This window comes from Heterodontus francisci, chromosome 29 (genome assembly GCF_036365525.1).
Source record: "Heterodontus francisci isolate sHetFra1 chromosome 29, sHetFra1.hap1, whole genome shotgun sequence".
NCBI classification, from domain to species: Eukaryota; Metazoa; Chordata; class Chondrichthyes; order Heterodontiformes; family Heterodontidae; genus Heterodontus; species Heterodontus francisci.
The window spans coordinates 3,838,052-3,860,990 of NC_090399.1; the positions used below are offsets into that span (position 1 = coordinate 3,838,052).

A 22,939-nucleotide genomic window follows, 5' to 3' on the forward strand; every position below is an offset into this window, starting at 1 on the left:
CAATTCATTTTGGGCAGCAAATTGTTTTTTGCTTTCCAAGCAAGTCAACATTGGGAATTGAAATGTTCCTACTTACTGGCAGCTAGTGGTGGGGTCTCGACTTTCTAGGTCTGGTATAACAGAGGTGCCTCTTCTCAGACCGGCAAAGCTCCCGTCCAACACCCCACGAATTGTCACTGACTAAATGCAGCGACCCATGTGAGTGTGACTGTTAATGTAGGGTCAAAGTGGAGGTGGAGAGGAGTAGGGGCATGAACAAAGTGGTTCCTGACAACGCAGCCGGCCACTGACGTCATCAGGCTGAGCCAAGGTGTGCACCTGCGCAGACGGGCTCCTACTCTCTGCGCGTACGCTGCGTTCCGACTTGCCAGGACTGGCTAGCGCATGCGTCGATGACGTCATCGCGAGACGCGCGCATCTTCCGGCAAAGCGCCTGGTCGGCCTCTGCACATGCACGTTACCCGTACAGCAATGCAACGTGAACGTATTCACCCATGCATCAAGCTCCGCTCGGCCCTTCGCTGCTCCGCCTCTTTCAGGGGCTCCACTCACTCCCTCCCCAGCCCGCTCCGCTCCACCCCCCGCCTGACCCTGGCCCGGTCCTCTGCCCCGACCCCCCATCTCTGGCCCGCTCCGCTCCCCCCCACCGTCCCAGTCCCGCTCTGCTCCTCCGCTCCCTCCCTCCGTTCCCGGGCCCGCTCTGCTCCTCCGCTCCCTCGCCCATTCCCGGCCCGCTCTGCTCCTCCGCTCCCTCCCTCCGTTCCCGGGCCCGCTCTGCTCCTCCGCACCCTCCCTCCGTTCCCGGGCCCGCTCTGCTCCTCCGCTCCCTCGCCCATTCCCGGCCCGCTCTGCTCCTCCGCTCCCTCGCCCATTCCCGGCCCGCTCTGCTCCCCCGCTCCCTCCCTCCGTTCCCGGGCCCGCTCTGCTCCTCCTCTTCCTACCCAGTTCCCGGCCCGCTCTGCTCCTCCTCTTCCTCCTCAGTTCCCGGCCCGCTCTGTTCCTCCGCTCCCTCCCCCGTTCCCGGCCCGCTCTGCTCCTCCGCTCCCTCCCCCGTTCCGGGCCCGCTCTGCTCCTCTGCTCCCTCCCCCCGTTTCCGGCCCGCTCTGCTCCTCGGCTCCCTCTCCCGTTCACGGTCCGCTCTGCTCCTCCGCTCCCTACCCCCGTTCCCTGCCCGCTCTGCTCCTCCGCTCCCTACCCCCGTTCCCTGCCCGCTCTGCTCCTCTGCTCCCTCCCCCGTACCGGGCCACCCTGCTCCTCTGCTCCCTCCCCCGTTCCAGGCCCGCTCTGCTCCTCTGCTCCCTCCCCCCGTTCCCGGCCCGCTCTGCTCCTCTGCTCCCTCCCCCGTTCCGGGCCCGCTCTGCTCCTCTGCTCCCTCCCCCCGTTCCTGGCCCGCTCTGCTCCCTCCCTCCGTTCCTGGCCCGCTCTGCTCCTCTGCTCCCTCCCCCCGTTCCCGACCCACTCTGCTCCTCCGCTCCCTCCCCGCTCTGCTCCTCCGCTCCCTCCCCAATTCCCGGTCCGCTCTGCTCCTCTGCTCCCTGCCCCGTTCCCGGCCCACTCCGCTCCTCCGCACCCCCCCCCATTCCCGGTCCGCTCTGCTCTTCTGCTCCCTCCCCCGTTCAAGGCCACTCTGCTCCTCCGCTCCCTCCCCTGTTCCCGGTCCGCTCTGCTCCTCCGCTCCCTCCCCCAGTTCCTGGCCCACTCTGCTCCTCCGCTCCCTCCCCCCGTTCCCGACCCGCTCTGCTCCTCCGCTCCCTCCCCCGTTCCCGGCCCACTCTGCTCCTCCGCTCCCTCCCCCGTTCCCGGCCCACTCTGCTCCTCCGCTCCCTCCCCTGTTCCCGGCCCGCTCTGCTCCTCCGCTCCCTCCCCGTTCTGGGCCCACTCTGCTCCTCCGCTCCCTCCCCTGTTCCCGGCCCGCTCTGCTCCTCCGCTCCCTCCCCGTTCTGGGCCCACTCTGCTCCTCCACTCCCTCCCCCGTTCTGGGCCCACTCTGCTCCTCCACTCCCTCCCCCGTTCTGGGCCCACTCTGCTCCTCCGCTCCCTCCACCGTTCTGGGCCCACTCTGCTCCTCCACTCCCTCCCCCGTTCTGGGCCCACTCTGCTCCTCCACTCCCTCCCCTGTTCCCGGCCCGCTCTGCTCCTCCGCTCCCTCCCCGTTCTGGGCCCACTCTGCTCCTCCACTCCCTCCCCCGTTCTGGGCCCACTCTGCTCCTCCGCTCCCTCCCCTGTTCCCGGCCTGCTCTGCTCCTCCGCTCCCTCCCCGTTCTGGGCCCACTCTGCTCCTCCACTCCCTCCCCCGTTCTGGGCCCACTCTGCTCCTCCGCTCCCTCCCCCGTTCTGGGCCCACCCTGCTCCTCCGCTCCCTCCCCCGTTCTGGGCCCACTCTGCTCCTCCGCTCCCTCCCCGTTCTGGGCCCACTCTGCTCCTCCACTCCCTCCCCCGTTCTGGGCCCACTCTGCTCCTCCGCTCCCTCCCCCGTTCTGGGCCCACTCTGCTCCTCCGCTCCCTCCCCCGTTCCCGGCCCACTCTGCTCCTCCACTCCCTCCCTCGTTCTGGGCCCACTCTGCTCCTCCGCTCCCTCCCCCGTTCTGGGCCCACTCTGCTCCTCCGCTCCCTCCCCCGTTCTGGGCCCACTCTGCTCCTCCGCTCCCTCCACCATTCTGGGCCCACTCTGCTCCTCCGCTCCCTCCCCCGTTCTGGGCCACTCTGCTCCTCCGCTCCCTCCCCCCGTTTCCGGCCCACTCTGCTCCTCCGCTCCCTCCCCCCGTTCCCCGGCCCACTCTGCTCCACCGCTCCCTCCCCTGTTATGGACCACTCTGCTCCTCCGCTCCCTCCCCCGTTCTGGGCCCACTCTGCTCCTCCGCTCCCTCCACCATTCTGGGCCCACTCTGCTCCTCCGCTCCCTCCCCCGTTCTGGGCCACTCTGCTCCTCCGCTCCCTCCCCCCGTTTCCGGCCCACTCTGCTCCTCCGCTCCCTCCCCCCGTTCCCCGGCCCACTCTGCTCCACCGCTCCCTCCCCCGTTATGGACCACTCTGCTCCTCCGCTCCCTCCCCCGTTATGGACCACTCTGCTCCACCGCTCCCTCCCCCCGTTCCCGGCCCACTCTGCTCCTCCGCTCCCTCCCCCCGTTCCCCGGCCCACTCTGCTCCTCCGCTCCCTCCCCCCGTTCCCCGGCCCACTCTGCTCCTCCGCTCCCTCCCCCCGTTCCCCGGCCCACTCTGCTCCTCCGCTCCCTCCCCCCATTCCCAGCCCGCTCTGCTCCCTCCCCCATTCCCAGCCCGCTCTGCTCCCTCCCCCCGTTCCCCGGCCCACTCTGCTCCTCCGCTCCCTCCCCCCGTTCCCCGGCCCACTCTGCTCCTCCGCTCCCTCCCCCCATTCCCAGCCCGCTCTGCTCCCTCTCCCATTCCCAGCCCGCTCTGCTCCCTCCCCCAGTTCCCGGCACGCTCTGCTCCTCCACTCCCTCCCTCCGTTCCCGGGCAGCTCTGCTCCTCCCCCCCCGTTCCCGGCCCGCTCCGCTCCTCCGCACCCTCCCCCATTCCCGGTCCACTCTGCTCTTCCGCTCCCTCCCCCGTTCCGGGCCACTCTGCTCCTCCGCTGCCTCCCCCAGTTCCCGGCCCACTCTGCTCCTCCGCTCCCTCCCACGTTCCGGGCCACTCTGCTCCTCCGCTCCTTCCCCCAGTTCCCGGCCAGCTCTGCTCCTCCGCTCCCTCCCACGTTCCGGGCCACTCTGCTCCTCCGCTCCCTCCCCCGTTCCCGGCCCGCTCCGCTCCTCCGCACCCTCCCCCATTCCCGGGCCACTCTGCTCCTCCGCTCCCTCTCCCAGTTCCCGGCCCACTCTGCTCCTCCGCTCCCTCCCATGTTCCGGGCCACTCTGCTCCTCCGCTCCCTCCCCCAGTTCCCGGCCCGCTCTGCTCCTCCGCTCCCTCCCACGTTCCGGACCCGCTCTGCTCCAACGCTGCCCCCCCCGTTCCCGGCCCGCTCCACTCCTCCGCACCCTCCCTCATTCCCGGGCCACTTTGCTCCTCCGCTCCCTCTCCCAGTTCCCGGCCCACTCTGCTCCCCCCCCCCGTTCCCGGCCCGCTCTGCTCCTCCGCTGCTCCCCCCCAGTTCCCGGGCCCGGCCGCTCTGCTCCTCCGCTCCCCACCCCCTGTCCCTGGCTCGCTCGCTCACTTTCTCCCTCCCGCCATTGTGTGCTGCCATGTGAATAGGTCAGGTTGTCTCTGTGTGATTATTTGAGCAGCGCCATCTTTAGTCCTGGCAGCTGCCAGTCGCAGTCTGTGACGTTATATTGGTACTTGCTGCATTTGCGCATGTGCCACTGCAGCACCACCTAGTGGCAGCATTGTCAGCAAACGCAGCCGGGCATTAATGCATTGATACAACACCGTCTACATCCTTAGGGCATTCCAAAAGCACGTCTACAGCCAATCCAGTACTTCTGAAGTGTAGGAAAAGCAGCAGCCAGTTCAGTGCACAGCAAGCTCCCACAAGCAGCAGTACGATAATGACCAGATAAATCTTTCCTGTGATGATGATTAAGGGATAAATATTGACCAGGGCCCCGGGAGATTAAAGGCCTGTCACCTGACCCGAGCCTGACGACACCCAACGACATGTGTCGGGTTCAGGTAGGGTCCCTCTTCTGGGTCCAGCTTTCGGTCTCGGGTCCGGGTCGGGCCAGGTCCAGGTAGGACACACACAGTGAGTATTACATTTTGCTCTTTTGGGAAGTTGAGTTTACTAAGTGTCAAAAGTAAAGAAAACCCACCTGAGCTGGGATTCCGGGACGTCAAGGAGGGAGACTCTGAGTCTGTGCAGTGCGGGCCTCTAAGACATCATCGCACTCATGCTGCAGCTTCCTGCAGATTCGGAGTCTCTTAACATCCCTCCAGCCTCGCTCCGTATTAATCAATATCCTACTAATTCGCCCAAGTTCCCTTGCACTTTCCTCTCGTTCCTTCCAGACGTCGATGCGCAGCCTCCTCCCTGCATTGCCAGTGTACTGAAGCCATACTGACGGTGCCACCACTGACCTTAACCTTTCCAATGACTGCCAAACTCTGGGACAGCTGACTACCCAAGATCCTACACTTCCCCTAAAGGCAACCTCTCAGTGTAGCCCTTTAGAACTCAAGCTCGGTGTCACTTGATCATCTGGATTTACCGTGTTTTCTCTGGTCCTACACTTTCTAATCTCGCTGATGTCACGTATGTTGCTTGCAGGATACGAACATACATACGAATTAGGATCAGGAGTAAGCCAATCGACCCTTCGAGCCTGCTCCGCCATTCAATAAGATCATGGCTGAACTGATTACTCCACATTCCCGCCTAACCCCGATAACCTCTTTTCAAGAATCTATCTACCTCTGCCTTTAAAATATTCAGACTCTGCTTCCACTGCCTTTTGAGGAAGAGAATTCCAAAGACTCATGACCCTCTGAGAGAAAAAATTTCTCCTCATCTCTGTCTTAAATGGATGATCCCTTATTTTTAAACAGTGACCCTAGTCCTAGATTCTCCCACAAGGGGAAACATCCTCTCCACATCTACCCTGTCAAGACCCCTCAGGATCTTATATGTTTCAATCAAGTCGCCTTTTACTCTTCTAAATTCCAGCGGATACAACCTAGCCTGTCCAATCTTTCCTCGTAAGACAGCCCACCCATTCCAGGTATTATAAACCTTCTCTTTACTGTCTCCAATGCATTTACATCCTTCCTTAAATAAGGAGACCAGTACTGTACACAGTACTCCAGATGTGGTCTCACCAATACCCTGTATAACTGAAGCATAACCTCCCTACTTTTGTATTCAATTCCCCTCGCAATAAACGATAACATTGAGCTTTCCTAATTACGTGCTGTACCTGCATACCAGCCTTTTGTGATTCATGGACTAGGACACCCAGATCCCTCTGCATCTCAGAGCTCTGCAATCTCTCACCATTTAGATAACATGCTTTTTTATATTCTTCCTGCCAAAGTGGACAATTTCCCACATTTGCCCACTCACTTAACCTATCTATATCCCTTTGTAGCCCCCTTATGTCCTCTTCACAACTTACTTTCCTACCTATCTTTGTGTCATCAGCAAATTTAGCAACCATACCTTCAGTACCTTCATCTAAGTCATTTATGTAAATTGTAAAAACTTGAAGCCCCAGCACAGATCCCTGTGGCACACCACTCGTTACATCTTACCAACCAGAAAGTGACCCATTTATGCCTACTCTCTGTTTCCTGTTAGCCAGCCAATCTTCTACCCCCTACACCATGAGCTTTTATTTTCTGCAATAACCTTTGATGTGACACCTTATCAAATTCCTTCTGGAAATCTAAGTACAATACATCCACCGGTTCCCCTTTATCCACAGCACATGTTAGTCCCTCAAAGAATTCCAATAAATTGGTTAAACATGATTTCCCTTTCACAAAACCATGCTGACTCTGCCTGATTACCGTGAATTTTTCTAACTGCCCTGCTATAGCATCTTTAATAAGAGCTTCTAACATTTTCCCTAAGACAGATGCTAAGCTAACTGGCCTGTAGTTTCCTGCTTTCTGTCTCCTCCCTTTTTGAATAAAGGAGTTACATTCGCTATTTTCCAATCTAACGGAACCTTTCCCGAATCTAGGGAATTTTGGAAAATTAAAACTAAATCATCAACTATCTCACTAGCCACTTCTTCTAACACCCTAGGATGAAGTCTATCAGGACCCGGGGACTTGTCAGCCCGCAACTCCAACAATTTGTTCAGTACCACTTCCCTGGTGATTGTAATTTTCTGGAGCTCCCCCCTCCCCTCCATTTTCTGACTTACAGCTAATACTGGGATGTTACTTATATTTTCAATAGTGAAGACCGATGCAAAATATCTGTTCAGTTCATCTGCCATCTCCTTATTATCCACTATTCATTTCCCAGACTCACTTTCTATAGGACCAACGCTCACTTTGTTAACTCTTTTCTTTTTTAAATATCTATAGAAACTCTAACTATCTTTATATTTCTAGCTAGCTTTCTCTCGTACTCTAAATTTACCTTCCTTATCAATCTTTTAATTATTCTTTGTTGTTTTTTATATTCTGTCAAATATTTTGACTTGCCTCCCACCTTTGTGCAATTATAGGCTTTTTCTTTAAGTTTGAGACTATCTTTAACTATTTTAGTTAATCACGGATGGCGGGTCTCACCCTTGGAATTTTTCTTTCTCATTGAAATGTATCTATTCTGTACATTCTGAAATATCCCCTTAAATGTCTGCCACTGCATCTCTATTGATGTATCCCTTAACCTGATTTGTCAATTCACTTTAGCTAGCTCTGCTTTCATGCCCTCATAATTGCCCTTATTTAAGTTTAAAATACTACTCTTCTCTCCCTCAAACTGAATGTAAAATTCAATCATATTATGATCACTGCTACCTAGGGGTGCCTAAACTATGAGGTCATTAATTAATCCTATCTCGGTGCACAATGCCAGGTCTAGTACAGCCTGCTCTCTGGTTGGCTCCAGAACGTATTGGTCCAAGAAATTATTGCAAAAACATTCTATGTACTCCTCATCTAGGCTAGCTCTGCCCATCTGATTTTTCCAGTCTATACGTAGGTTAAAATCCCCCATAATTATCGCTGTACCTTTCTGACAAGGGGCCATTATTTCTTCCTTTATATCCTGTCCAACAGGATACTACAGCATAAGTCTCACTTCAGGAATCAGCAGATTCACAGCCGTAATGACAAGAGTACGATACAGATCCCACTCGACAGGGTATGTTGCTGAGTAGCTCCCCTCCTTTCCTAAAAACCATCCCTTTAACTATGAGCCAGAACCACGGCTGTTAAGAAACCCTCACAGTATTATCGAAGGTCACACAGCACAGAAACAGGCTATTCGGCCCATCTGGTCTATGTTGGTGCTGATGCTTCACTCGAGCCTCCTCCCACCCTGCTTCATCAAGTTATCATCCCCTCCTTCTATTCCTTTCCCCCTCGTGTGTTTATCCAGCTTCCCTTTAAACGCATTGCTGCGATTTGCCTCAACCACTCCCTGCGGTAGCGAGTGTTGCATTCTCATCTGTCTCTGGGAAATGGGAGTTTCTCCTGAATTATTCATTGGATTTTTTTTTGAGATACAGCACTGAAACAGGCCCTTCGGCCCACCGAGTCTGTGCCGACCAACAACCACCCATTTATACTAATCCTACATTAATCCCATATTCCCTACCACATCCACACCATTCTCCTACCACCTACCTACAATGGCCAATTTACCTATCAACCTGCAAGTCTTCAGCTGTGGGAGGAAACCGGAGCACCCGGCGGAAACCCACACGGTCACAGGGAGAACTTGCAAACTCCGCACAGGCAGTACCCAGAACCGAACCCGGGTCGCTGGAGCTGTGAGGCTGTAGTGCTAACCACTGCGCCACTGTGCCGTCCCATTTCTTAGTGACTGTCTTATATTGATGGCCCCTAGTTCTAGTCTCACCTGCAAGTCGAGACATCATTACTATATCTACCCTCTGGAATGCTGGCATGATTTTAAAGACTTCTATCAGGCCTTCCCCCTCAGCCTTCTGTCCTCCAGAGAAAAGAGCCCCAGTCTTTGTAAGAATCGGCATAAATGTACAATGATCCATCTGGGCACCAGTTAGTGGATGGTTTCGGTACTTACCACAGCCCCAGCACTGCTTAGCAGCTCAGTCCCGCCCCTCACTCCAGCCCCCAGTGGAGTCGGCTCCTTCGCCATTTCCTCTTTCAGAAGACTGATTTTCTTTGGCGGCTCTGGGCCCAGGCTTTCGGCCTTTCTCCTCTTGATGAGTCCTGTGCATCAGCAGAGAGAAAACCAAACTGAAGAAAGCTGGCATCATACGTCCCAGCAGGAACAGGTCAATATCTCATTGTTCATTTTAGAAGACCTCGTTGTTCATTTCCGGCACAGACACGATGGGCCAAGTGGCCTCTTTCTGTGCCTTAAACTTTCTATGATTCTTTCTATGATTCAAAAAACAAAGAACTTGCACTAATATAGGACATCAGAACATTCCAGAACACCCCACAGCCAATGAAATGCTTCTTTGGTGTCGAAGCTGTTGGAATGCAGGAAAGGCGGCAGCCAGTCTGTGCACAGCAAGATCCCACAAACAGCAATGCGATAATGAGCAGATCATCTGTTTTTGGCAACGTTGGTCAAGGGATAAATATTGGCCAGGACACAGGGGAGAACTCCCCTGCTCTTCTTCAACATGAGATCTTTTAAGTCGATCCGCAGGGGCAGTCGGGGCCTCGGTTTAGCGTCTCATCCCAAAGCAGGGCACTGTCAGACTGGATTATAGTGCAGCGCTCCCTCAGTACCACACTGGGACTGTCAGGCTGGATTACAGTGCAGCACTCCCTCAGTACTGCACTGGGAATGTCAGACTGGATTACAGTGCAGCATTCCCTCAGTACTGCACTGGGACTGTCAGACTGGATTATAGTGCAGCATTCCCTCAGTACTGCACTGGGAATGTCAGGCTGGATTACAGTGCAGCGCTCCCTCAGTACCACACTGGGACAGTCAGACTGGATTACAGTGCAGCGCTCCCTCAGTACCACACTGGGACTGTCAGACTGGCTTATAGTGCAGCACTCCCTCAGTACTGCACTGGGACTGTCAGACTGGATTACAGTGCAGCGCTCCCTCAGTACCACACTGGGACTGTCAGACTGGATTACAGTGCAGCATTCCCTCAGTACTGCACTGGGAATGTCAGACTGGATTATAGTGCAGCATTCCCTCAGTACTGCACTGGGAGTGTCAGACTGGATTACAGTGCAGCACTCCCTCAGTACTGCACTGGGAATGTCAGACTGGATTATAGTGCAGCATTCCCTCAGTACTGCACTGGGACTGTCAGACTGGATTACAGTGCAGCATTCCCTCAGTACTGCACTGGGAATGTCAGACTGGATTACAGTGCAGCATTCCCTCAGTACTGCACTGGGAATGTCAGACTGGATTACAGTGCAGCATTCCCTCAGTACTGCACTGGGAATGTCAGGCTGGATTATAGTGCAGCATTCCCTCAGTACTGCACTGGGAATGTCAGACTGGATTACAGTGCAGCACTCCCTCAGTACTGCACTGGGAATGTCAGACTGGATTACAGTGCAGCGCTCCCTCAGTACTGCACTGGGAATGTCAGACTGGATTATAGTGCAGCATTCCCTCAGTACTGCACTGGGAATGTCAGACTGGATTACAGTGCAGCACTCCCTCAGTACCACACTGGGAATGTCAGACTGGATTACTGTGCAGCATTCCCTCAGTACTGCACTGGGAATGTCAGACTGGATTACAGTGCAGCATTCCCTCAGTACTGCACTGGGAATGTCAGACTGGATTACAGTGCAGCACTCCCTCAGGACTGCACTGGGAATGTCAGACTGGATTACAGTGCAGCACTCCCTCAGTACCACACTGGGAATGTCAGACTGGATTATAGTGCAGCATTCCCTCAGTACTGCACTGGGAATGTCAGACTGGATTACAGTGCAGCACTCCCTCAGTACCACACTGGGAATGTCAGACTGGATTACAGTGCAGCATTCCCTCAGTACTGCACTGGGACTGTCAGACTGGATTACAGTGCAGCACTCCCTCAGTACCACACTGGGAATGTCAGACTGGATTACAGTGCAGCATTCCCTCAGTACTGCACTGGGAATGTCAGACTGGATTATAGTGCAGCATTCCCTCAGTACTGCACTGGGAATGTCAGACTGGATTAAAGTGCAGCATTCCCTCAGTACTGCACTGGGAATGTCAGACTGGATTATAGTGCAGCACTCCCTCAGTACTGCACTGGGAATGTCAGACTGGATTATAGTGCAGCATTCCCTCAGTACTGCACTGGGAATGTCAGACTGGATTACAGTGCAGCATTCCCTCAGTACTGCACTGGGAGTGTCAGACTGGATTCCAGTGCAGCATTCCCTCAGTACCACACTGGGAGTGTCAGACTGGATTATAGTGCAGCATTCCCTCAGTACTGCACTGGGAGTGTCAGACTGGATTACAGTGCAGCATTCCCTCAGTACTGCACTGGGAGTGTCAGACTGGATTACAGTGCAGCATTCCCTCAGTACCACACTGGGAGTGTCAGACTGGATTATAGTGCAGCATTCCCTCAGTACTGCACTGGGAGTGTCAGACTGGATTACAGTGCAGCATTCCCTCAGTACTGCACTGGGAATGTCAGACTGGATTATAGTGCAGCATTCCCTCAGTACTGCACTGGGAATGTCAGACTGGATTATAGTGCAGCATTCCCTCAGTACTGCACTGGGAGTGTCAGGCTGGATTACAGTGCAGCATTCCCTCAGTACTGCACTGGGAATGTCAGACTGGATTATAGTGCAGCATTCCCTCAGTACTGCACTGGGAATGTCAGACTGGATTATAGTGCAGCATTCCCTCAGTACTGCACTGGGAATGTCAGACTGGATTATAGTGCAGCATTCCCTCAGTACTGCACTGGGAATGTCAGACTGGATTATAGTGCAGCACTTCCGCAGTACTGCACTGGGAATGTCAGACTGGATTATAGTGCAGCATTCCCTCAGTACTGCACAGGGAATGTCAGACTGGATTACAGTGCAGCATTCCCTCAGTACTGCACTGGGAATGTCAGACTGGATTATAGTGCAGCACTCCCTCAGTACTGCACTGGGAATGTCAGACTGGATTACAGTGCAGCACTCCCTCAGTACTGCACTGGGAATGTCAGACTGGATTACAGTGCAGCACTCCCTCAGTACTGCACTGGGAATGTCAGACTGGATTATAGTGCAGCATTCCCTCAGTACTGCACTGGGAATGTCAGACTGGATTACAGTGCAGCACTCCCTCAGTACTGCACTGGGAATGTCAGACTGGATTACAGTGCAGCACTCCCTCAGTACTGCACTGGGAATGTCAGACTGGATTATAGTGCAGCATTCCCTCAGTACTGCACTGGGAGTGTCAGACTGGATTACAGTGCAGCATTCCCTCAGTACTGCACTGGGAGTGTCAGACTGGATTATAGTGCAGCATTCCCTCAGTACTGCACTGGGAATGTCAGACTGGATTACAGTGCAGCGCTCCCTCAGTACTGCACTGGGAATGTCAGACTGGATTACAGTGCAGCATTCCCTCAGTACTGCACTGGGAGTGTCAGACTGGATTATAGTGCAGCATTCCCTCAGTACTGCACTGGGAGTGTCAGACTGGATTACAGTGCAGCATTCCCTCAGTACTGCACTGGGAATGTCAGACTGGATTACAGTGCAGCATTCCCTCAGTACTGCACTGGGAATGTCAGACTGGATTATAGTGCAGCACTCCCTCAGTACTGCACTGGGAATGTCAGACTGGATTACAGTGCAGCACTCCCTCAGTACTGCACTGGGAATGTCAGACTGGATTATAGTGCAGCATTCCCTCAGTACTGCACTGGGAATGTCAGACTGGATTACAGTGCAGCACTCCCTCAGTACTGCACTGGGAATGTCAGACTGGATTACAGTGCAGCACTCCCTCAGTACTGCACTGGGAATGTCAGACTGGATTATAGTGCAGCATTCCCTCAGTACTGCACTGGGAGTGTCAGACTGGATTACAGTGCAGCATTCCCTCAGTACTGCACTGGGAGTGTCAGACTGGATTATAGTGCAGCATTCCCTCAGTACTGCACTGGGAATGTCAGACTGGATTACAGTGCAGCGCTCCCTCAGTACTGCACTGGGAATGTCAGACTGGATTACAGTGCAGCATTCCCTCAGTACTGCACTGGGAGTGTCAGACTGGATTATAGTGCAGCATTCCCTCAGTACTGCACTGGGAGTGTCAGACTGGATTACAGTGCAGCATTCCCTCAGTACTGCACTGGGAATGTCAGACTGGATTATAGTGCAGCATTCCCTCAGTACTGCACTGGGAGTGTCAGACTGGATTACAGTGCAGCATTCCCTCAGTACTGCACTGGGAGTGTCAGACTGGATTATAGTGCAGCATTCCCTCAGTACTGCACTGGGAATGTCAGACTGGATTACAGTGCAGCACTCCCTCAGTACTGCACTGGGAATGTCAGACTGGATTACAGTGCAGCACTCCCTCAGTACTGCACTGGGAATGTCAGACTGGATTACAGTGCAGCACTCCCTCAGTACTGCACTGGGAATGTCAGACTGGATTATAGTGCAGCATTCCCTCAGTACCACACTGGGAATGTCAGACTGGATTACAGTGCAGCATTCCCTCAGTACTGCACTGGGAATGTCAGACTGGATTATAGTGCAGCACTCCCTCAGTACTGCACTGGGAATGTCAGACTGGATTACAGTGCAGCATTCCCTCAGTACTGCACTGGGAGTGTCAGACTGGATTACAGTGCAGCACTCCCTCAGTACTGCACTGGGAATGTCAGACTGGATTATAGTGCAGCACTCCCTCAGTACTGCACTGGGAATGTCAGACTGGATTACAGTGCAGCATTCCCTCAGTACTGCACTGGGAATGTCAGGCTGGATTATAGTGCAGCGCTCCCTCAGTACTGCACTGGGAATGTCAGACTGGATTACAGTGCAGCATTCCCTCAGTACTGCACTGGGAATGTCAGACTGGATTACAGTGCAGCACTCCCTCAGTACTGCACTGGGAATGTCAGACTGGATTACAGTGCAGCGCTCCCTCAGTACTGCACTGGGAGTGTCAGACTGGATTATAGTGCAGCGCTCCCTCAGTACTGCACTGGGAGTGTCAGACTGGATTATAGTGCAGCACTCCCTCAGTACTGCACTGGGAGTGTCAGACTGGATTACAGTGCAGCACTCCCTCAGTACTGCACTGGGAATGTCAGACTGGATTACAGTGCAGCATTCCCTCAGTACTGCACTGGGAATGTCAGACTGGATTATAGTGCAGCGCTCCCTCAGTACCACACTGGGACTGTCAGACTGGATTATAGTGCAGCATTCCCTCAGTACTGCACCGGGAATGTCAGACTGGATTACAGTGCAGCACTCCCTCAGTACTGCACTGGGAATGTCAGACTGGATTATAGTGCAGCACTCCCTCAGTACTGCACTGGGACTGTCAGACTGGATTACAGTGCAGCATTCCCTCAGTACTGCACTGGGAGTGTCAGACTGGATTACAGTGCAGCATTCCCTCAGTACTGCACTGGGAATGTCAGACTGGATTATAGTGCAGCACTCCCTCAGTACTGCACTGGGAATGTCAGACTGGATTATAGTGCAGCGCTCCCTCAGTACTGCACTGGGAATGTCAGGCTGGATTACAGTGCAGCATTCCCTCAGTACTGCACTGGGAATGTCAGACTGGATTATAGTGCAGCATTCCGTCAGTACCACACTGGGAATGTCAGACTGGATTATAGTGCAGCATTCCCTCAGTACTGCACTGGGAATGTCAGACTGGATTATAGTGCAGCATTCCCTCAGTACTGCACTGGGAGTGTCAGACTGGATTACAGTGCAGCATTCCCTCAGTACTGCACTGGGAGTGTCAGACTGGATTACAGTGCAGCACTCCCTCAGTACTGCACTGGGAATGTCAGACTGGATTATAGTGCAGCATTCCCTCAGTACTGCACTGGGAATGTCAGACTGGATTACAGTGCAGCACTCCCTCAGTACTGCACTGGGAGTGTCAGACTGGTTTACAGTGCAGCATTCCCTCAGTACTGCACTGGGAATGTCAGACTGGATTATAGTGCAGCATTCCCTCAGTACTGCACTGGGAATGTCAGACTGGATTATAGTGCAGCATTCCCTCAGTACTGCACTGGGAATGTCAGACTGGATTACAGTGCAGCACTCCCTCAGTACTGCACTGGGAATGTCAGACTGGATTATAGTGCAGCGCTCCCTCAGTACTGCACTGGGAATGTCAGACTGGATTATAGTGCAGCATTCCCTCAGTACTGCACTGGGAGTGTCAGATTGGATTACAGTGCAGCACTCCCTCAGTACTGCACTGGGACTGTCAGACTGGATTACAGTGCAGCACTCCCTCAGTACTGCACTGGGAATGTCAGGCTGGATTACAGTGCAGCATTCCCTCAGTACTGCACTGGGAATGTCAGACTGGATTATAGTGCAGCATTCCCTCAGTACTGCACTGGGAATGTCAGACTGGATTATAGTGCAGCATTCCCTCAGTACTGCACTGGGAATGTCAGACTGGATTACAGTGCAGCACTCCCTCAGTACTGCACTGGGAGTGTCAGACTGGATTATAGTGCAGCATTCCCTCAGTACTGCACTGGGAATGTCAGACTGGATTATAGTGCAGCATTCCCTCAGTACTGCACTGGGAATGTCAGACTGGATTATAGTGCAGCACTCCCTCAGTACTGCACTGGGAATGTCAGACTGGATTATAGTGCAGCGCTCCCTCAGTACTGCACTGGGAGTGTCAGACTGGATTACAGTGCAGCATTCCCTCAGTACTGCACTGGGAGTGTCAGACTGGATTATAGTGCAGCATTCCCTCAGTACTGCACTGGGAATGTCAGGCTGGATAACAGTGCAGCACTCCCTCAGTACTGCACTGGGAGCGTCAGCCTGGATTACGGAGTGGGAATTGAACCCACGACCTCATGAGCCGGAGAACGGGAGTTCTACTCACTGAGCCAAGGCTGGTAGCATAATCGAGAGCAGTGCAATGAGGGTCACATGCCTGCACGATAAAAAGGCTCACTGAAGGAGGGTGGGAGGGAGGGAAGGAGGGGCCGCAGCACCTGCAGAGCTGCTGCTAACTTTCAAAAGGGCCACTTCCTTTACCAGCTTGCTCACCTGCTTCTGCGTCAGCTGCCCCTCGACCAGGCAGCAAGTCAAACTGTAGCTGGGCGCCTGGGTTAACAGGAGTAGGGCTGCCAGAGTCGCCTTTCATTTCCACAAGCTTTATCTGAAAACGAATTAAAGCAGCACGGTTACACATGACGTACATCGAGCGAAGGCAGCCCCACAGAAGGAAAACATTTCACGGCAAAGTACAACCCAAAAAAGAGCAGCGAGTGGCATTTTTACCAGGAAATGGAGATTTAGGAATCACAAGTGGAGGGTCCAGTCAAGTCCCTGTGTAAATGTACCTGAGCAGGACTGGGTTTAAACATGAACGTCCCTGTGTATACGTACCTGAGCAGGACTGGGTTTAAACATGAACGTCCCTGTGTAAACGTACCTGAGCAGGACTGGGTTTAAACATGAACGTCCCTGTGTAAACGTACCTGAGCAGGAATGGGTTTAAACATGAACGTCCCTGTGTAAACGTACCTGAGAAGGACTGGGTTTAAACATGAACGTCCCTGTGTAAACGTACCTGAGCAGGACTGGGTTTAAACATGAACGCCCCTGTGTGACGTACCTGAGCAGGACTGGGTTTAAACATGAACGTCCCTGTGTAAACTTACCTGAGCAGGACTGGGTTTAAACATGAACGCCCCTGTGTAAACGTACCTGAGCAGGACTGGGTTTAAACATGAACGCCCCTGTGTGACGTACCTGAGCAGGACTGGGTTTAAACATGAACGTCCCTGTGTGACGTACCTGAGCAGGGCTGGGTTTAAACATGAACGTCCCTGTGTAAATGTACCTGAGCAGGGCTGGGTTTAAACATGAACGTCCCTGTGTGATGTACCTGAGCAGGACTGGGTTTAAACATGAACGTCCCTGTGTAAACGTACCTGAGCAGGACTGGGTTTAAACATGAACGTCCCTGTGTAAATGTACCTGAGCAGGACTGGGTTTAAACATGAACGCCCCTGTGTAAACGTACCTGAGCAGGACTGGGTTTAAACATGAACATCCCTGTGTATATGTACCTGAGCAGGACTGGGTTTAAACATGAACGTCCCTGTGTATATGTACCTGAGAAGGACTGGGTTTAAACATGAACGTCCCTGTGTAAACGTACCTGAGAAGGACTGGGTTTAAACATGAACGTCCCTGTGTAAATGTACTTGAGCAGGACTGGGTTTAAACATGAACGCCCCTGTGTAAATGTACCTGAGCAGGACTGGGTTTAAACATGAACGTCCCTGTGTAAATGTACCTGAGCAGGACTGGGTTTAAACATGAACGTCCCTGTGTAAACGTACCTGAGAAGGACTGGGTTTAAACATGAACGTCCCTGTGTAAATGTACCTGAGCAGGACTGGGTTTAAACATGAATGTCCCTGTGTAAACGTACGTGAGCAGGACTGGGTTTAAACATGAACATCCCTGTGTAAACGTACCTGAGCAGGACTGGGTTTAAACATGAACGTCCCTGTGTGACGTACCTGAGCAGGACTGGGTTTAAACATGAACGCCCCTGTGTAAATGTACCTGAGCAGGGCTGGGTTTTAACATGAATGTCCCTGTGTGACGTACCTGAGCAGGACTGGGTTTAAACATGAACGTCCCTGTGTAAATGTACCTGAGCAGGGCTGGGTTTAAACATGAACGTCCCTGTGTAAATGTACCTGAGCAGGACTGGGTTTAAACATGAACGCCCCTGTGTAAATGTACCTGAGCAGGGCTGGGTTTAAACATGAACGTCCCTGTGTGACGTACCTGAGCAGGACTGGGTTTAAACATGAACGTCCCTGTGTAAATGTACCTGAGCAGGACTGGGTTTAAACATGAACGCCCCTGTGTAAATGTACCTGAGCAGGGCTGGGTTTAAACATGAACGTCCCTGTGTAAATGTACCTGAGCAGGGCTGGGTTTAAACATGAACGTCCCTGTGTGACGTACCTGAGCAGGACTGGGTTTAAACATGAACGTCCCTGTGTAAATGTACCTGAGCAGGACTGGGTTTAAACATGAACGTCCCTGTGTATACGTACCTGAGCAGGACTGGGTTTAAACATGAACGTCCCTGTGTATACGTACCTGAGCAGGACTGGGTTTAAACATGAACGCCCCTGTGTATACGTACCTGAGCAGGACTGGGTTTAAACATGAACGCCCCTGTGTATACGTACCTGAGCAGGACTGGGTTTAAACATGAACGTCCCTGTGTAAATGTACCTGAGCAGGGCTGGGTTTTAACATGAATGTCCCTGTGTGACGTACCTGAGCAGGACTGGGTTTAAACATGAACGTCCCTGTGTATACGTACCTGAGCAGGACTGGGTTTAAACATGAACGTCCCTGTGTGACGTACCTGAGCAGGATTGGGTTTAAACATGAATGTCCCTGTGTATACGTACCTGAGCAGGACTGGGTTTAAACATGAACGTCCCTGTGTATACGTACCTGAGCAGGACTGGGTTTAAACATGAACGTCCCTCTGTGACGTACCTGAGCAGGATTGGGTTTAAACATGAACGTCCCTGTGTATACGTACCTGAGCAGGACTGGGTTTAAACATGAACGTCCCTCTGTGACGTACCTGAGCAGGACTGGGTTTAAACATGAACGTCCCTGTGTGACGTACCTGAGCAGGATTGGGTTTAAACATGAACGTCCCTGTGTATACGTACCTGAGCAGGACTGGGTTTAAACATGAACGTCCCTCTGTGACGTACCTGAGCAGGACTGGGTTTAAACATGAACGCCCCTGTGTGACGTACCTGAGCAGGACTGGGTTTAAACATGAACGTCCCTGTGTGACGTACCTGAGCAGGACTGGGTTTAAACATGAACGTCCCTGTGTGACGTACCTGAGCAGGATTGGGTTTAAACATGAATGTCCCTGTGTATACGTACCTGAGCAGGATTGGGTTTAAACATGAACGTCCCTGTGTAAATGTACCTGAGCAGGACTGGGTTTAAACATGAACGTCCCTCTGTGACGTACCTGAGCAGGATTGGGTTTAAACATGAACGTCCCTGTGTATACGTACCTGAGCAGGACTGGGTTTAAACATGAACGTCCCTGTGTAAATGTACCTGAGCAGGACTGGGTTTAAACATGAACGTCCCTGTGTAACGTACCTGAGCAGGACTGGGTTTAAACATGAACGTCCCTGTGTAAATGTACCTGAGCAGGACTGGGTTTAAACATGAACGTCCCTGTGTAACGTACCTGAGCAGGACTGGGTTTAAACATGAACGTCCCTGTGTAAATGTACCTGAGCAGGACTGGGTTTAAACATGAACGTCCCTGTGTGACGTACCTGAGCAGGACTGGGTTTAAACATGAACGCCCCTGTGTAAATGTACCTGAGCAGGACTGGGTTTAAACATGAACGTCCCTGTGTGACGTACCTGAGCAGGACTGGGTTTAAACATGAACGCCCCTGTGTAAATGTACCTGAGCAGGACTGGGTTTAAACATGGATTTTCTGGCTCTGTGAACCTTCACTTTCTCCAGCTGGCTCAGGGGAGGGTTCTGTCTCTCGAATGTCACCATCGACACCTCACTGGCACCCTGACCAATGGTCTCGCTCGGCAGGCTTGTGGCCAAACTCTGAATTTAAAACAGAATTATAAAGGATGGGTGAGAGAACTGAATAAACACGCTTTGCTAGTTAGTTTTAGACCTGTGTTAAAATAAACTCAGGGCTGCACTCAAAGCATCTGCACTTTCCCAATGTCCCTTCAATCAGTTCTTATTCTATAATGAAGTGCTGCCAGATACAGGGTTTACACAAACTCCTATCAAGTGAGAACTCATCGCTCTCTTATTTTAAAGCCTGCTGTTGTAAGATTATTGCCGCTGACTGATAAACCATCAGCAGTCACTTCTCCACTCACCCACCGTACCTGGCCGACATTTGTTGTAGGAATGGATTTCCTTGCTCTGTGCATCTCTGGATACTCCTCCGGACCCTGGACTGTCACCTCTGTCTCAGCAGCAACCTCGCTGACTGCCCGACCAGTCAGCATGCTTGCCATCTTCTTTGCTGCAGCCTGCATGAAGGTCAATCAGAGCGGAAGGTCAAGAGGGTAAAGGTTGTGATGATGATGATGGCCAAGATGAGAGTGGAGGAGAAGGCGGCGGGGGGGCAGGATAAGCGAGATGGGGGCCAGGGAGAACAAGAGGGGGGCGTCCGGGACGAGCCAGACGGGGGCGTCCGGGACGAGCCAGACAGGGGTGTCCGGGCTGAGCGAGACGGGGGCGTCTGGGCCGAGCCAGACGGGGGCGTCCCGGCTGAGCGAGACGGGGGCGTTCGGGCCCAGCCAGACGGGGGCGTTCGGGCCCAGCCAGACGGGGGCGTGCAGGTCGAGTCAGACGGGGGCGTTCGGGAGGAGCCAGACGGGGGCGTTCTGGCCCAGCCAGACGGGGGCCTACGGGCCGAGTGAGACGGGGGTGTTCGGGACGAGCCAGATGGGGGCGTTCGGGCCCAGCCAGACGGGGGTGTGCTGGCCGAGTCAGACGGGGGCGTTCGGGCCCAGCCAGACGGGGGCCTACGGGCCGAGTGAGACGGGGGCGTTCGGGACAAGCCAGACGGGTGTGTTTGGGCCCAGTCAGACGGGGGCCTACGGGCCAAGTGAGACGGGGGCGTTCGGGACGAGCCAGACGGGGGCGTTCGGGCCCAGCCAATCGGGGGCGTCGGGGCCGAGCCAGACGGGGGCGTCCGGGCCGAGCCAGACGGGGGCGTCCAGGCCCAGCCAATCGGTGGCGTCCGGGCCCAGCCAATCGGGAGCGTCCGGGATGAGCCAGACGGGGGCGTTCGGGAGGAGCCAGACGGGGGCGTTCGGGAGGAGCCAGACGGGGGCGTTCGGGAGGAGCCAGACGGGGGCGTTCGGGAGGAGCCAGACGGGGGCGTTCGGGCCCAGCCAGACGGGGGCCTATGGGCCGAGTGAGACGGGGGCGTTCGGGACGAGCCAGATGGGGGCGTTCGGGCCCAGCCAGACGGGGGTGTGCGGGCCGAGTCAGACGGGGGCGTTCGGGCCCAGCCAGACGGGGGCCTACGGGCCGAGTGAGACGGGGGCGTTCGGGACGAGCCAGACGGGGGCGTTCGGGACGAGCCAGACGGGGGCGTTCGGGCCGAGTCAGACGGGGGCGTTCATGCCCAGCCAGACGGGGGCCTATGGGCCAAGTGAGACGGGGGCGTTCGGGACGAGCCAGACGGGGGCGTTCGGGCCCAGCCAATCGGGGGCTTCCGGGCCCAGCCAATCGGGGGCTTCCGGGCCCAGCCAATCGGGGCGTCGGAGCCGAGCCAGACGGGGGCGTCCGGGCCGAGCCAGATGGGAGCGTCCGGGCCCAGCCAATTGGGGGCGTTCAGGCCCAGCCAATCGGGGGCGTCCGTGCCCAGCCAATCGGGGGCGTCCGGGCCCAGCCAATCGGGGGCGTCCGGGCCCAGCCAGACGGGGGCGTCTGGGCCCAGCCAATCGGGGGCGTCCAGGTGCAGCCAGACGGGGCCGTCCGGGCCGAGCCAGACGGAGGTAGCCGGGCCCAGCCAATTGGGAGCGTCCGGGATGAGCCAATTGGGGGCATTCGGGCCCAGCCAATCGGGGGCTTCCGGGCCCAGCCAGTCGGGGGCGTCGGGGCCCAGCAAGACGGGGGCGCCCGGGCCCAGCCAGACAGGGGCGTCTGGGCCCAGCCAATCGGGGGCGTCCGGGCCGAGCCAGACGGGGGTGTCCGGGCCCAGCCAGACAGGGGTGCCGGGCCCAGCCAATCGGGGGTGTCCGAGCCCAGCCAGACGGGGGTGTCCGGGCCGAGCCAATCGGGGGTGTCCGGGCCGAGCCAGATGGGGGTGTCCGGGCCCAGCCAGACGGGGGTGTCCGGGCCCAGCCAGGAGGGGGTGTCCGGGCCCAGCTAGACGGGGGTGTCCGAGCCCAGCCAGATGGGGGTGTCCGGGCCCAGCCAGACGGGGGTGTCCGGGCCCAGCCAGACGGGGGTGTCCGAGCCCAGCCAGATGGGGGTGTCCGGGCCCAGCCAGACGGGGGTGTCCGGGCCCAGCTAGACGGGGGTGTCCGAGCCCAGCCAGATGGGGGTGTCCGGGCCGAGCCAGACGGGGGCGTCCGGGCCGAGCCAGACGGGGGCTCCCGGGCCGAGCCAGATGGGGGCGAGGGTGAGCGAGACAGGGCTGGGTAATCGAGATGGGGCAGCAGGTATTAAATTCTCCCCTCCGCCTCTTGTGATGGCGGTACAGATTCATTCACACCACGAGGACAGCGATAGAAGGAACTCCTCCCTATGGTTTGGCATTTCCACCGGTCTGCAGAAACAAAGTCAACTCTTCACCTGACTGAAGCTGCCTTTGAGGATTGACTTTCTTGCTCGGTGAAGGTCCGGGTTCTCATCCTGAGCCTGGACTACGTGCTCTGCCTCCGTACCCCCTGGGGCCTCACCAACTGCCCGTCCAATGGGCAAGCTCGCCAACTTCTCCGCCAAGCTCTGTGTGGAGCGAGGCATGATTAATCACAAGGAGGAAAAGGAAACACCTCCATCAAGTGCAGGGGGATGGATTACTTTGGTGCACACAGCCACGGGCTCAGGTGCGTGTGCGTCACATCATACATCCCCCAGCAAACCACTCAAAACGTATGACTTTAAAATATATCACTGACTCATAAACCACTCTTTATATGTCACAATCACACAACACAGAATGAAATCCATCTTTAAACACAGTAAGGATCAGACTTACTCAAATTCACAAGTTTTATTTCAACATCTGCCGGCAGTGAAAAGGTGAGTAAAAGATTGCTGATATTGTATTTATAGGAAATGACTTATGTCTCCACCTTAAGATGTCCTGAAATGCTTTACAGCCAATTAAGTAATTTTTGAATTGCAGACACTGTTGTGGTGTCGGAAACACAGCAGCCAATCTGCACACAGCAAGATCCCACAAACAGCAATGAGGTAACGACCAGACAGTGACGTTGATTAAGGGATAATTGTTGGCCCAGGTCACTGGGGAGAACTCCCCACTCTGTTTCCAAAACAGCGGCCATGGGATCATTGACGTCGCCTCCAGAGGGGAGACGGGGGCCCCTCGGTTTA

General features: G+C 54.8%; 1 protein-coding gene across 4 annotated transcripts in view; it reads right to left on the reverse strand.

The window, feature by feature from the left end:
* Positions 1 to 22,939, reverse strand: part of ehmt2 (euchromatic histone-lysine N-methyltransferase 2) — a 171,193-nt gene that overhangs the window by 78,642 nt on the left and 69,612 nt on the right. For all 4 annotated transcript variants that reach the window (XM_068009357.1, XM_068009359.1, XM_068009358.1 and 1 more), the window contains exons 6-10: positions 22,175 to 22,327; positions 19,747 to 19,893; positions 19,295 to 19,450; positions 15,847 to 15,958; positions 8,678 to 8,826 (exon numbers count right to left, since the gene is read on the reverse strand). In XM_068009357.1, coding sequence (XP_067865458.1) covers positions 8,678 to 8,826; positions 15,847 to 15,958; positions 19,295 to 19,450; positions 19,747 to 19,893; positions 22,175 to 22,327 — 717 coding nt within the window. The remainder of the gene's footprint in view (positions 1 to 8,677; positions 8,827 to 15,846; positions 15,959 to 19,294; positions 19,451 to 19,746; positions 19,894 to 22,174; positions 22,328 to 22,939) is intronic.